The 15,841-nt window shown below is 40.1% G+C and overlaps 1 protein-coding gene across 2 annotated transcripts in view; it reads right to left on the reverse strand.

The window, feature by feature from the left end:
- The window catches only part of WDR49 (WD repeat domain 49), a 173,336-nt gene that overhangs the window by 122,015 nt on the left and 35,480 nt on the right, over positions 1-15,841 (reverse strand). For both annotated transcript variants that reach the window (XM_040349306.1, XM_040349305.1), the window contains 2 exons: positions 5,487-5,635; positions 1,607-1,840 (listed from right to left, as the gene is read on the reverse strand). In XM_040349306.1, the coding sequence (XP_040205240.1) occupies positions 1,607-1,840; positions 5,487-5,635 (383 nt within the window). The remainder of the gene's footprint in view (positions 1-1,606; positions 1,841-5,486; positions 5,636-15,841) is intronic.

Here is a 15,841-nt window from a genome sequence, read left to right on the forward strand (position 1 = left end):
GCCAGCAGTTACAGAAAAAAGAGTACTTGTCAGCTACCCATGCTATTACATAGCTTGTCAGCCTCCTTAAGATATCAATGAAGATACAAAACAAAATAAAAATATTGCATAAAAATAAAAATAAATAAATAAATAAATAAAACACACCCCATAAAAAAAAGCTCAGTGTATATGTATATGTAAACATCTATTGTGGCACACTTGTGAGATATCGTGGGGTAAGTTGGAATGAGAGCAATAATTCTAGGCCCATAGTTCACAGTTTCCACTAAACTTATAACCTTTAAAGGCTTTTAAAGTGTCGCCTATGGAGAATTTTGGGTATCAAAGTTTTTTGCGATTCCACAGGTGTGCATCATTTTAAGCCTTGACATGTCTGGTATCTATTCACTTGACACAATCCAATCTTTTATATTTTACAAAAAAATGGGTATGATATGTTTGTTTGCACTAAAATAAATTTTAGTAAATGTTTTCCTGAAAATATGCATTTGATAAATAACTGCGCAAATATCGTGCAACATAAAACATTTCAAATACCCCTCATCTCTTTTGATATCACTCATCTCTTTTGATATCAAAAGAGACAGGAACAACAAGCGCCCAGAGGCGATTAAGTTTGCGATTAAGTTTGCATGTGTCGCGCTATATAAGTTTCTCATTCATTCATTCATTTTATTCTCCAGGGTCTCCACTTTCAGAAAATATATACGTGTTGTGTGTGTGTGGGGGGGGGGGGGGTGTTACAGTAATTTCTAGCAAGAAATGCATATTTTAACATTTGTGCAAAAACTTGCCCCAGAAGCCAAGTGGTCTAGGATTGGTATGGTGAAACATACTAAATTTAGTTTTTTGTTGTGCTTTAAGGCATGCATGAAACAAATATGATCAAAATACTCGAATGTGAACCGTCATATCTGCCAATAGATTTCCATTTAGATCAGCTTTTCTTTTAACCCAGGCATCCTTACCAGCCAGATCCTGGACCCACTGCGGAAGTCCTGAACCGTCACTTGGTCCAGAGGGCATCCCCAGGCTGCTGATTGGACAGTGAAGGAGCAGCAGTGCTCTCATGAGTCATTACTCTGCTTTCTCCTCCTGTAAGCATGCTTACAGTGTTGGGCAGCATTGTGCATATTGGTACAGTCTTATTTGGTATTGGACCCCCTCTCTCAGGCTGTGTATGGGATTAGAGGAAGCTGATATAAAGTCAAATGCATGTGTTCATTGCATCTAGAATCAATTTAATTGTTTTTGTTACTGTACAATTGAATTCATCAAATTCAGCCTCACAGTTGTACATTTTTTGCAATCTTCCCTGTTCAAGAATGTTCTAGCATTTAACTGTCTGAAACAATAGTACACTAAGATATGTGGATATAATGAGCTTGATGATCCCAATCAGTAGCACAGTGGGTAGTAATGATGACTGTGCTATAGAGGTCAGGTACCACCAACTAAACCAATGATGTGCTATTGATCTGAGCGAATTCTAGAAATGAATCTGTCTGTATTATTCAGCATCTGCTCTCATTACATTCCTCCTACATGACACACACACACCTGACTGTATTACACAAATCTGTGACTTGCATTTAAAGCTTACCTGTTTAAAAGTCGAGTTGTACAGTACGCACGTTACTGGTTTCTCGTGGCTTGTCACTCTTTTGCTAGCCTCACTCTTCATTTCTAGAACTGCCAACTGATTGTTGAATGACAAAAAGAGACGTCCGTGGGGCTCATAGAAATAGAAGGTTAATTGAAATTCCAACGTTTTGGGGAAGATCCCAGCTAAACGTTGTATGCACACTTGATGATGAACATCCCATATCCTCAAAACCTGCAAAAGGATTCACAATACAGCTGGTAATATTGTATTTTCAAGGCTATTACTGTATCTTATGTATCCTCTATAGCAAATGTGTTGCAGAAATAAAAGGATTCATTTATACTCAATGATAATAAACTAATGCCCCGTACACACCATCACTTTATGTGATGAAAAAAAATGACGTTTTTAAAAACGTCACTTTAATTGACCGTGTGTGGGGGAAAACGTTGTTTTATGTCTTGTAAAAAAACGACCAAAAAAAAATTGAAGCATGCTTCAATTTTATGTGTCATTTTTCAAAACGTCGTTTTTTACTTCACAGAAATTGAGCGTGTGTAGCAAAAAACGTCGTTTAAAAATACGTTTTTACACCCGCACATGCCCAGGAGCTAGTTAGGAAGCGAGCTTCAATGGAAAAAGTGGTAGAACGTAACCTCGCTTTGCTAGAACATTGTGAGAAAAACTATGGTGTGTAGGCAACTTCGTCTTTGAAAATTGAAGTTTCAAAAACGTCGTTTTTTACTTCACTGAAAATGTCGTTTTTTTTCATCACATAAAGTGATGGTGTGTATGCGGCATAAGAATCAAGTTGTGACATAATAGTTTTCTTCCCTATGTCTTTATTGAAAGAGTTATTATACTGGAGAATGATAAAAGAAATGACAGTATGACACAGTTTTTTGCAATATTTTCGACAGGTTAAATTAAAGATAATGATAAATTTGAATTACCAATTTACAAATGATGGAAAGAAAAGAGTGTAACAAAAATTCTAAGCAATAAGGGCAGAAAGAAAAGTAAAATAAAAAATATATTTTTGCATATACACTAGAAAAACATGTTTATATATGAAAGGTTTGGAAAATGGGTAATGTTGACAATGTTAGAGGTATGAAATATAGTTCTGAAAACAGGATATAGTGGAAACATTATAGAATTACCAGAAAATCATTGGGGACATGGATTGGGCAGGAAACCTCTGAACTTGTGCTGTGTTTTGGAAGACTAATAGTAGAGAATAAAACTGAGAAGCGGGCATAGTTTTCTGAAGGCAAGGGAGTCAAGTGTGGTGCCCATATTTAAAAAGGGGACAAAGTCTTTACCAAGTAACTATAGACCTGTTAGTTTAACTTCTATAGTTGGGAAGATACTGGAGAGTTTAATAAAAGACCACATGGATGAGTTCTTGCTGGGAAAAAATATTTTAAGCAACAGACAGCATGAAAGATGGAAGTTGTCAGACAAACCTGATTTATTTCTATAAAGAGGTAAGTAAAACCTTGGACAGAGGGGTGGCTGTGGAAGCGGTATACCTGGATTTTGCAAAAGCGTTTGACACAGTTCCCCACACACAGCTAATGTGTAATGTGAAGTCTACAGGCTTGGAAAGATCAGTTTGTAAATGGATAGAAAACTGGCTGAAAGACAGAATTCAGAGAGTCGTGGTTAATGATTTTTACTCTGAATGGTCTAAGGTTATCAGTGGTGTACCCCAAGGTTCAGTGTTGGGACCCTTACTTTTTAATATCTTTATAAATGATATTGGGTCTGGGATTAAAAGTAGCATTTCTGTCTTTGCAGATGACCCTAAGCTATGCAGTGGATTAATGTCCTTACAGGATGTCTCCAATTTTCAAACTGACCTCAATGCTCTGTCTAATTGCGCAACTAAATGGCATGTGAGGTTTAATGTTGATAAATGTAAAGTTATGCACTTGGGGGCTAAGAATATGCATGCATCATATATATTAGGGGGGTACAATTGGGGGAACCAATGGTAGAGAAGGATCTGGGGGTTTTGGAAGATCATAAGCTCAATAATAGCATGCAATGCCAAGCTGCAGTTTCCAAAGTGAGCAAAGTTCTTTCTTTTATTAAGGGAGGCATGAACACCGGGCAGAGAGATGCCATTTTGCCCCTGTACAAATCATTAGTAAAACCTCATCTAGAATATGAAGTTCAGTTTTGGGCCCCAGTTCTCAAAAAGGATATCAGTAAACTGGAGAAAGTGCAGAGAAGGGCAACCAAACTGATAAAAGGCATGGAGGAGCTCAGCTATGAGGAAAGATTAGAAGAACTGAATTTATTCCCTCTTGAGAAGAGGAGATTAAGGAGAGTATATGATTAACATGTACAAATACATAATTGGTCCATATAGTGAACTTGGTGTTGAGTTATTCACTTTAAGGTCACCACAGAGGACAAGGGGGCACTATTTACGTCTAGAGGAAAGGTTTCTTCACAGTAAGAGCTGTGAAAATGTGGAATAGACTCCCTCCAGAGGTGGTTCTGGCCAGCTCAGTAGATTGCTTTAAAAAAAAGCCTGGATACTTTCCTAAATCACTGACCCTTATAGGTAAAGTTGATCCAGGGAATATCCGATTGCCTCTAATTTTTTTACCCTGCTGTAGCAAATTGGAGCATGCTTTGCTGGGGATTTTTGCCTTCCTCTGGGGGTATAGGATTGTGTATATGGGATTGTATTGTTTATTTTTTTTGGTTGAACTAGATGGACTTGTGTCTTTTTTCAACCTGACTAACTATGTAAGTATCTTTATTTTGGAGCATTTGAAATGTTAAACCTTTTTACAGCTTGGATAGAGTAAGGGGGATTTAAAAGGTGTCCTTTTTTTTTTGGCCATCTGTGTCCCATTGGGGAGATTTCACTTTACTTCCTGTCATATAGTCAAAACAGGAAGTGAAAGGAAATCTCTCCAAAGTAAGAGATTCCCTGGTTGGCTCCAGGGTGACCTGAGGGACTATAACTAGTTTCTAAGAATACATTTTTTTTTTGCTGACAGGAGGCATAAATGTTCAGATTTCAGAAATGGTCAAGGTTGACTTTGGCATTCTGTGGATACCTGTAATATGAGTTATATACAGAATGACCTCACACCAAAAAATAATAATTACAGGGTAAGACCATAAAAGATGGCAAAGGCAAGTTTTAAATTGTTGATATTTGGGATAATAAATCCAGCATTAAGTTTCCACATTTTATATTAAAAAGCAAAGTAGATTAATATTTATAATATTTTAAAATACATTTTCAGCCATGGTTCATTCATTATTGCCTTGCTGATGTGTGCCCTGCTTTCTTCTAACATCTTCTAAAGATTTGTCTAGGTAGGAGGACCATTTATTTATATAGGGAAGCTTAAGAGTATCGTAAGAGATTTTGAAAAATGTATCTAACCATGAAATACTATACTTCATTCGTTTGGGGCTAAGGAATCGTGAAAGAGTTTTACTGAAAAGTAACAATTTTATTTAGGACAGCAGCAGGTGAAATACTAGCATGGGATAGCCTATTTAAAAACATATTTGAAAACAAAATATTTATTCATTGGACTTTGTTATGTTTTGAAGAAGTCAATCCATATAAAGATTGATAGATAAATAGATTGATAGATAGATATTTTAGAGAACTATATTCGTAATAAAACGCTTTTTATTAAAAACAAACTTATTAGCTTCAGGCATCTAATGAACCTATTATCAATGAAAAAAAATAATAATTGTGCTTTAACCCCGACACAACCCCTTTAAGAAACTTTCAGAACTGTTGCCCAGGTCATTTGGTCTGTAGAGTAATTAAAAGAGTAAAAACTGGCACGTAAATTCTATTAGTCTATTAGTCAAAGTATAAACATACCTTATCTTTAGAAAAACTGAAAAGCTGCTTGCGACTGGAGATGAATTTGACGGTCATCACACTGGCCATATTGCCTTGTAGAATACCATTGGGTTTGGAGATTACATACGGATTCCACAAAGTAATCTTATTATCAATTCCAGCAGTTGCTGACAGGAAAAACAAAAATCATAATAAAATTAGGAATAACAACATTTTTAAACGTTCATTGAAGTGATGTATATTTAGTTTGTTTTGTATATATTTCCATGACTGTTAATGTATTCTCCTCCTATTTTAAGAATTGATTTGGGGAATATCACGTCACTGGTAACTATGGTATTATTGGTGGTATTATGCTAGCTTGTGGTCTTATTTACTGGGGCAGAAAAGCACCATCAAAACACATCAAATGTTCTCAGAGTTTTTTCATATCTTGATGGCTACTGGAAAATGGCACGTGTTTGCAGTTTGCATGCTGTCTTCATTCTTGTTTGAATTTCCTGTTTTGCTCCCAGAATCCAAAGACATACTGATTATTTAATTGTCTGTATTGCCTCCAGTAGGGACATTCGCTTGAGAGCCTCATGGCTGACTTGATGATCACATGATTGGAAACCACTCTGATTGGTTTCCAGTTATCAGTGGAGACCCCAGTTGCCTGTGGCGGCTGAGACTGGGGGCATATTTATTTTATTAATGTATCCCCATCATGGGATCTTTAATAAACAGACTGTGGGCAGGAAGAAGTTAATGTACATAAAAAGTCGGTACTGCATTTTTTTCGCATTTTTACGCTAGGTGTCTCCTTTAAGTTACAATACAGATTCTGAAGGCATTTTTCACAGCATTTATCTTATTATAACCATGAACTTGGCACAAAGTGCTGTAACTGGACGATAACATTCCCATGAATTTTAATAGAAAATAAAATGTGGCCAAACTGCTTCTGTGGAAATAGTCTCTGGGACTTCAATAATATGTGAACACAGCTTTTTGTAATGTACTGTATAGTATGCTCATGTCTCTAAGGCAAAATAAAAGACCTTTACTTTCCACAGAAAGAAAATAACATTGTTATATAATACAGTCAGGTATTGGAGCGAGTGACCACACACTGTTCAACAAATTATTTGTTTAGTAGTAGCAGTTCACGGCCAATTTAACTTAGAAACTCAACACAGATATAGTAGATTTCATGTGTGCCAATTTCAGCCTCATCTTCAGAATAAATTGTCAAACTGTGGTACTTAAAGTGAACCTTTACTTTAATATGAAAAAAAAACTAAATGTTTTACAGTCTTGCCAAAGTGGATAAAAAAGTAATGCGTAATGCCGCATACACACGATCGGTCAAACCGATGAGAACGGTCTGATGGACCGTTTTCATTGGTTAACCGATGAAGCTGACTGATGGTCAGTCGTGCCTACACACGGTTAAAAAAACGATCGTGTCAGAACGCGGTGACGTAAAACACAACGACATGCTGAAAAAAAGTTCAATGCTTCCAAGCATGCGTCAACTTGACTCTGAGCATGCCTGGATTGCTTTTTTTTAACCTATGGATAAATAACCTATGGGGCCCACACACGATCGGTTTGGTCCGATGAAAACGGTCCATCAGACCGTTCTTATCGGTTTGACCAATCGTGTGTACGCGGCATAAGTGTAATGGAAGTACTTCTGTGGCGCTTGAGTGAAAGCCAATGTAAGTTGTCATCTGATCTGTAGGTAAGGACCACTCAATGTGATCTCTTATTGTAATCTTCACCAGTGTTCACATGACTAAGCGCCTAGGCTTTTTGACATGTAACGAGTACTGAAAAGCCTGATTCAGAACTCCATTTTGAAGCATCCCAGCATATAGGGGATACCTGGGGATAGATTTTATGTAAATAGTTTCATAACATCTCGCAAGTATTTTATACCAATTTCTTGATAATTTTTATCTAAATGACGCTTTTTTGAAAGAAGAGAATTTTGTCTTTTTGGGTTTGGGAGATTGTTTTGTGTAGATCTTTCTCCCACTTAATTAAGAAATTAGGTTCTTATTGATGTTCTCCAGAAGTTAACATGGAATATGTTTGTGATAATGCATGTCTAATAGGGACAGCTTCTTCATAAATGTTCTCAAATGGAACGAGCGCTCAAATAGTTTGATATGTAGGAGGTAGTGATCTTAGGAAAGATCCAAGTTGTGAGCCAAGTCGGAAACATTGAACTTTGTTTTTCTAGGCTCGTCGTATTGTTGTATGTCACCGCGTTTTGGACGGTCAGAATTTGGTGTGTCTGTGTGTATGCAAGACAGCTTGAGCAGAATTCCGTCGGAAAAACGTGTCTGAGTTTTTTCCGATGGAAAAAACGATCGTGTGTACGGGGCATAACAGTTTACAGTGGACGTTTTGTGTGGGAGGAGAGAAGTCCTGGGAGCAACAGTCTGCAGGAGTTGATGCAGAGGCTGAGCAATAGTCTGCATGGGTTATGCAGGGGAAGTGACTGTAAATGTAAGGCCCCGTACACACGGTCGGTTTGGTCTGACCATTGGACCAAACCGACCGTGTGTATAGGCTATCGGTCTGGTTTCCTTCGGTCCAAAATTTCTAAACATGCTTCAAAACCGAATCGATGGACCGCTGCCCCATCGGACCAAACCGATGGTTAGTACAGAAAAGCATCGGTTCAAAACCCGCGCATGCTCAGAATCAAGTTGACGCATGCTTGGAAGCATTGAACTTCGTTTTATTCAGCACGTCGTGTGTTTGACGTCACCGCGTTCTGACCCGCCCTGATTTTGGACTGATGGTGTGTACACATATGAGGCCGTACGGCCACTTCAGAGGTGACCCGATGAAAACGTTCCGACGGGCAAGTCTCATCGGTTTGGTCCAACCGTGTGTAAGGGGCCTTAGGGTTCATCAGTTCTTCAAGGCTCAATCTATTCTTTCAATTACTTTAATATGATGGTAAAGCAACATGTTCTATGGGCATCCCATAACTCCTTTCCCCCAAGTTATATCCCCCCAAAAACGCAAATGACTGTTTATTGTCTCTGAGGTGATAGATGAAAGTCTGGCAGCAGGGTGATATGGGGGATGTTAGTAACTAGTAGCAATCGTCCGCTACACTAGTAACAATGGTTCATTTTCAGGATTTCTACAGACACAGGTAGCAAAGATACTGGCTCAATTAAAAAAAAAAGAAGTATGGCCAAATTCTTTTGGCCATACTTCTCATGTGGGTCACGGGAGTGCACTTACTTGTGCTCTCCTGTGTCCCAGAATCAGCTGACAGCGGGTAAAAGCACACTGTTGGCTGACATCACAGGGCTGCTTCAGACCTTTTTACTGGAAGCTGCTGCTATGTTTATGTATGAAATGTTCAGAACCTAGTACTTACTAACTTATTAATTCTGGGAATTTCACCTGAGCACTTTATTTGTGTTTTATGACTGTTGTTACTCCACTGTCCTGTACTAAGCAATCAGTGACGGTCATGTGTTCGAGCTTAGAGGCGGTGGGGATAGCTTGCAGCATCAGATCAATGCTGCAGCAAATAGGTAAGTATGTATGTTTATTTTTTTATATTACCTTTTAGGGCTTAATAAAGCATTGGGCACTGATGGTATTCATTACAGAGTGTGATGAATAGAGAAATTGTAATTATAGTTGTTTGATCATTAACTGATCTTTTCAATCAATCTCTTATAACGGGAAAAGTTCCCCATTGGCAGACAGCTAATATTTTTCCTATCCACAAGAAGGTTTGCAAGGTAGCAGCTGACAATTACAGGCCAGTGAGTTTAACATCTGTCGTAGTCAAGTTAATGAATCACTCCTAAAAAGAAGGCTCGTTGATCAGTTAAAAACACACAATTAGCTGGACCCAACGCAGCATAGCTTTACTGAAGGCAGATCACGTCACACTAATCTGAGTGAATTTTTTTACTATATCACTTATGTTTTGGACCAGGGTGGTGCTGTGGACATAATCTTATCTTGATTTCAGCAAGGAATTTGACATGGTTCAGCATAATTATTACAATCTTGTACAAGCTAGGACTTAACCCTTGGGTGGTTCAGTGGATATGCAGGTGGCTAAAGGATTGATTGTGGTTGATTGATTGAAGGAGTGTGGTTGTAATTGGGATTCATTTGGAGCAGAGAGCAGTCACTAGTGGGGTACCACAAGGCCAAGAACACAGGGACATGATCACAAACTAGCAGTTGAAAAATTCAAACCCAGCGAGTCAGTCAACAGTAAGTGGATTTAAACCTGTTTAGGACAAACATAGATCTATGCTCAGATAAATGAATAAAAAAAGATAAATAAAAAAAAAATGGGTCGACTCGATGGACCACTTGGTCTTTTTTTCTGCCATCTCACCTTTCTATAAATTGTTCATCAACTTAAATCTCATTTTGAAATAAAAAAAGATGTTTTAATAACATAATGTTTGAATTTCATTACACCACAGATCACAAATGTAATTACAGGAAAATGTGAGAGATATCAGTATATTTTCCCAACTGTCTGCTGTGTTTCTGACTTCAGTCATCCCCCTTTATTTCTTCCTTTGCTACGTATGTGGTCATTAGTCTTATCAACTGCCTGTCTGCATAATGCTTTTACCAAAATCATACCTAAACTGTGCTGTAGTGTATGTATATAGCTGAATAGAAATGTGAAGCACACCTTGTACAAGCTAATCATAATAGTTACATCTAAGCTAAAGGCACATCACAGAGTTGCCTGGGGTAGAAAGTATATGATGTGTTCGAAATAAGATGTTGCTATGGCAACAATCTGAGAACTGTGTCATAGCTCATACAATTTGTTCTTCTAACAAATTTCATTAAGTTATTGTAGACTTCATGCATCTAGAAGACATTTCTCATTAGAGTCTGCTCTGAGTATTTTGTGTAAAGAGGTAGGAATCCAGGTGGTGGCTCCAAGAAGGGTGTAAGGTTACGCCATTTTAAAATATTCAGAATTTTCTCTTTAATGCAACCTGTCTTACAGCAAAATACCTGTGTAAGAGAGATTCAGAAGAAAGTTCCTGGGCACCGACTTTGAAACTCTTCAGCTTCATGGAGAGTCCATGCATAGCAAACCAAAAAGATCCCTTAAAGGGTAACCCCCTACCAAGAGCAGAAAATAGTCTTACCTACACTACCTCAATGCTCTGTTCAGCAGCCAGGAGCATGGGGGAAGGGGAGGGTGGACAGGACTTTCTCCTTTCCTTTCACGTGACAACACTGGTGTTAAGTTATTAGCTGCTTATGCACTTATTGTCATCACATAGAGAAGGCAAAAGAGTGTTCCTTATAGTGTAAGCCCCAAGTTATGACTAAGAGCTTACACACAGCTCATCTGTGTCCCTATTGATGAGAGTGTTAGAATAAAGTAAGTGGGCTAGATTCAGAAAGATCAGCGGATCTTTCTGCTGGCGTAACGTATCTCAGATACGTTACGCCGCCGTAACTTTGGGCGCAAGTTCCGTATGCAGAAAGAACTTGCGCCCTTAGTTACGGCAGCGTAATGTATGTGTGGCGGCGTAAGCCCACCTAATTCAAATGGGGATGTTGGGGGCGTGTTTTATATAAATTTCACTTGACCCCGCGTATTTGACGTTTTTTGTGAACGGCGCATGCTCCGTTCGTGAAAAAATCCCAGTGCACATGCTCGAAATTACGCCGCAAAGCCTCATTGGTATCGACGTGAACGTAACTTACGCAAAGCCCTATTCGCGAATGACTTACGCAAACAACGTAAATTTTTCAAAACTCGGCACGGGAACGACGTCCATACTTCATTAGCTACGCCTCATATAGCAGGGGTAACTATACGCCGAAAAAAGCCTAACGTAAACGACGTAAAAAAATGCGCCGGCGGGACGTACGTTTCTGAATCGGCGTAAATACCTAATTAGCATATTGCTAGCGTAACTATACGGAAGCGCCACCTAGCGGCCAGCGTGAATATGCAGCCTAAGATACGACGGTGTAAGACACTTACACCAGACGGATCTTAGGGAAATCTATGCGTAACTGATTCTCTGAAACAGGCGCATAGATACGACGGCCCGCACTCAGAGATACGACGGCGTATCAGGAGATACGCCGTTGTATCTCCTATCTGAATCTGGCCCAGTATGTGCAGCTTTAGGTTTGGCATTAAAGTGAATCCTTGTTTTCCCTTCATAAACAAATGCAGGTTCACTTTAAAGTCTATCTCAAAACTTGGCATTTTCTGTCATGCCATTTGCCATCTTAGCTTGCATGCAGCAATTACCGTATTTATATCTAGTGGCTCAACCATTTTTGTATTTGTTCAGACATGCTAGAGAAATCACAAATAAAGCACAATATATCAAATTATTCTGTGTGTTTTTTCTGACAGTGGCATGTGTCCATTATAAACAGTGAATTACCTTCTTTTTTTTCAATGATAATGTGGGTTTATTGTTTAGCAAATTTACGTACTATTGGAATTCTCCTTTAAAGGATAAGTTCACCTTTTGTAACACGTTACATGTTATGCCAATATTCAGAGTGTAACATGTAACATGTTACTGTTGCAGCAGTCCCCAACCCCCTGATCCCCCTTTGTCACAGTGAGCCCCACACTCGCTGTCACAAATAAAAACTGAACAGCTGTTTGGGGCTCAGCCCACCTGGCAGCGTCATTCACTCACAGAGTTCTGTGAATGTGAGAACTACAAGTACCGTCAGCCTTTGCGGCTGTCGGCTTTCAGTTCTCAATGAACTACCATGGCGACGTTGAGCACTCTAGGTAGTTCATTAATGTTTCCTGTTCGTACAAGGTATGAGCAGACAGCTTACACAGACAGGGGCAGATCCACAAAAGAATTACGCCGGTGTATCTATTGATACATTGCGTAATTTTAAATTTCCCGCGTCGTATATTTGTTTTGTATCTACAAACAAGATACAACTGCATCTCGGATCGATCCGACAGGCGTACGTCTTAGTATGCCGTCGGATCGTAGATGCATTTTCCGCCGGCCGCTAGGTGGCGTTTCCGTCGAATTCCGCGTCGAGTATGCAAATTATCTAGTTACGGCAATCCACGAACGTACGTCCGGCCGGCGCATTTTTTTACGTAGTTTGCGTTCGGCTTTTTCCGGTGTTTTCCTGCTATTATGAGGCGTACTCAATGTTAAGTATGGCTGTCGTTCCCGCGTCGAATTTTGAATTTTTTACGTCGTTTGCGAATAGGGATTTGGCTTGTTCCCTATTAATTTCGAGCGTGCGCACTGGGATACCCCCACGGACGGCGAATGCGCCCTTCAAAAAAAAACACGCCCCCATCACATCCATTTGAATTCCGCACCCTTACGCTGCCAAAGATACACTACGCCGCCGTAACTTACGGTGTGAATTCTTTGAGGATTCGAAAAAAAAAAGTTATGGCGGCGTAGTGTATCTTAGATACGCTACGCCCGGCGGATTTATGCGCCGATGTACGTGGATCTGCCCCACAGTCTGCAGGAGTCCAGCATTGCACCTGCGAGTAAAAAAAAAACCACAAGATACTCTTTAAGTATATAAACAGTAAGAAAGTAAGGCCACAACATATTGGCCCCATAAAGAATGATGAAGGGAATATGGCTACACAGGACAGAGAGAAGGCCAAGATTTGAATAAATTCTTCCCCTTGGTCTTCACAAAGGAAACGGGGGTATACAGTGACAAAGATGGTTATGTTAATTTCAATAACAGGTCATTGAAAGCACCCTCATGGCTAACAGAAGAAAGAAATAGACTTAACATAACATAATTTCACATAAATAAGTCACAGAGACCAGATGTTTTACACCCGAGGGTCCTTAAGGAACTCAGTCATGTGATAGCCAGACCATTTATCCTAATTTTTATGGACAGTTTACTGACTGGAATAGTACTAGTTGATTGGAGACACGCCAACCTGGCACCAATATTTAAAAAAAGAGGGAAGATATATCCCTGGGAACTAAAGGACATTTAGCCTAACATCAATAGTCTGAAAGCTATTGAAGGAAATGATAAGGGACGATATACAAGATTTTAGTAATGAAAACAGTATCATTAAAAGTAATCGGCATGGATTCATGTAAAATTGTTCTTGCCAGACCAATCACTTCTACAAAGAAGTGAGCTGCCATCTAGATAAAGGAAGGCCTGTGGATGTGGTCTATCTGGATTTTGCAAAGGCATTCAATACAGTTACCCATAAACATTTCATGTACAAACTAAGTACATTTACCATCGGGTGAGTACTTGGATTAAAAACTGGCTACAGGAGTCCAAAGGGTGGTGATAAATGGCGAGTGCTCGGAATGGTCTGGTGTGGAAAGTGGGGTCCCCCAGGGATCTGTTCTGGGACCAATACTGTTTAATTTATTCATAAACGATCTAGAGGATGGGATACCCAGCTCAATCTCAGTATTTGTGGAAGATACAAAGTTAAGCAGGCTAATAACTTCTATGCAGGATGTGGAAAGCTTGCAAGAAGACCTAAACAAATGTAACCATGCCCCCATAGGGGTTTCTGAATGTTGTGGTTCACCTGTCACCCTGCCCAGCCCGACATGCATCTCACAGGCACTCAGAGACACAGACCAATCGATAAACTTTGTTTCTTTGTATTTTATTGAGGTAATTGAACCTGGATGGGAATAGGAAATTATTGGATGCCCAGAAAGATTCAGTGCAAATTGCTTGGGACTTCTATATACACTCTTGTATATACACTCCAGTCTTCTCTCCAGCACAACTCTTGCTTAAGACCTCTTCCCCTTCACTCCTCCAGCACTTCACTTGCTGCAGACGGTTACTCCTCCAGCACTTCACTTGCTGCAGACCATTACTCCTCCAGACTAGCTAGCACCACATGGTTAGGCCTGACACTAACTCAGCCAGGCTTCAGAAAATTGCTTTTTGCAGACAGGGTTTCTGGTACTAGTTGTCCTACATGCAGCTAATGAGCCCAGCAACCCAACTTCAGGCCCTGCCAGCCAGCCTGGCTACAATGGCTTCTCTTCACTGTCCTCCCCACAGCCAGCTCTTCTGGTTCTGCACCCATCTCCAACTGCAAATATCCAGTTCTCTCAGGCGTGCCTCCTCAGTCCTCCCGACTGTGCTTCAATCACCAGCCCTCAAGTTGTCCTCCCTGGAGTCTCTTAGCAGTGTTCTCGCCCACTGTCTTCTCCTTGCTCTTTCATGTGCCTTTCTCCCAGGATCTCTTCTCTCCTCCTGGATGCACCCGAGCCCCAACCCAAGGTCCCCCCCCCAGACTTGGGAGCTCCCTGTGACCTCCACACTCTTTTACTCCAGCTCTTCCACCCGACAACTCCTCCCCAGCTGAGCTGACCCTAGGTTTTAAGGAGGCCTGCCCCCTGCCAAACCAAGTTGGGGATTGGTTAAGTCTCCTCAATATAACCCAGGCATCCCCACCTCTCCTTGAACTGGATGGACTGGTGTCTTTTTTCAACCTCACCAACTATATGTAATCAGAGACTATATGTGCACCACATTTTTTTTTTACAAAGACGAACTTATCCTTTAATGTAAACCTATCATTAGAGAAATAGAGTGGCTGTCTTTTACTAATGCTACTGACTGGTTCCATATTGGCTTCAAAGAGTCGCTGATCCACAATAAGCATGCAGCAACAGAGGTCAGAACTTCTCCACTTGTTCAATGTTAGTAGCTAAGAAAGAACTGAAGCTACAAAACAATGTAAACACTGCCCCAAGCAGGGTGTTTTGCTGGGCTGCATCAGCCTGAGATCAATTGATATGTCAGCTTTGTTTAGGTTCTTTCTAAGATCTGGGTATTGTTTGCTTCTGCTTGCTGCTGGGGAGTGTCACTGGCAATAGTGTGTGAGGATGCAATCATTTTAGATATGAATATTTAAATCTCCCTGGACACCCATTAGGAGGTTTATGGTGCATGCTGGGCAAAGATATAAATAATCAGGGGAATCCTCTGGAAAATGTTGCACACCAGGCTCTGCCTGGTGCAGGGGTGTTGCTGCTGGGGTTCTTGTCCTCCCAGATCTGATGCCTGGGGAGGGTGTGTTTAGATACAAAGAGGTCCAAGCCTGAAGCTTCTTTCTGTCCTGTTGGAGGGTATATCCAGGGAAAGTAGAATAGGAAGGTTATGACCAAGAATGGAGTACCAGGTATGAAACTTCATCTACTGAATAATGTCCAAGGAAGTTGGGGGCATGGCTGGAAGCCTGGTGGCTAATTCATTGAATACTACAACTGCTTACAGTCAGTGCTCGGAAGAATACAGAATTGCTAATCTGGCTCAAAGACTCTCTTTTTGTATGTAAGGGTAGGGTTGTTTGTTTTTGAAATGTTTGTTCT

Source organism: Rana temporaria, chromosome 4 (assembly GCF_905171775.1).
Source record: "Rana temporaria chromosome 4, aRanTem1.1, whole genome shotgun sequence".
Classification (NCBI taxonomy): Eukaryota; Metazoa; Chordata; class Amphibia; order Anura; family Ranidae; genus Rana; species Rana temporaria.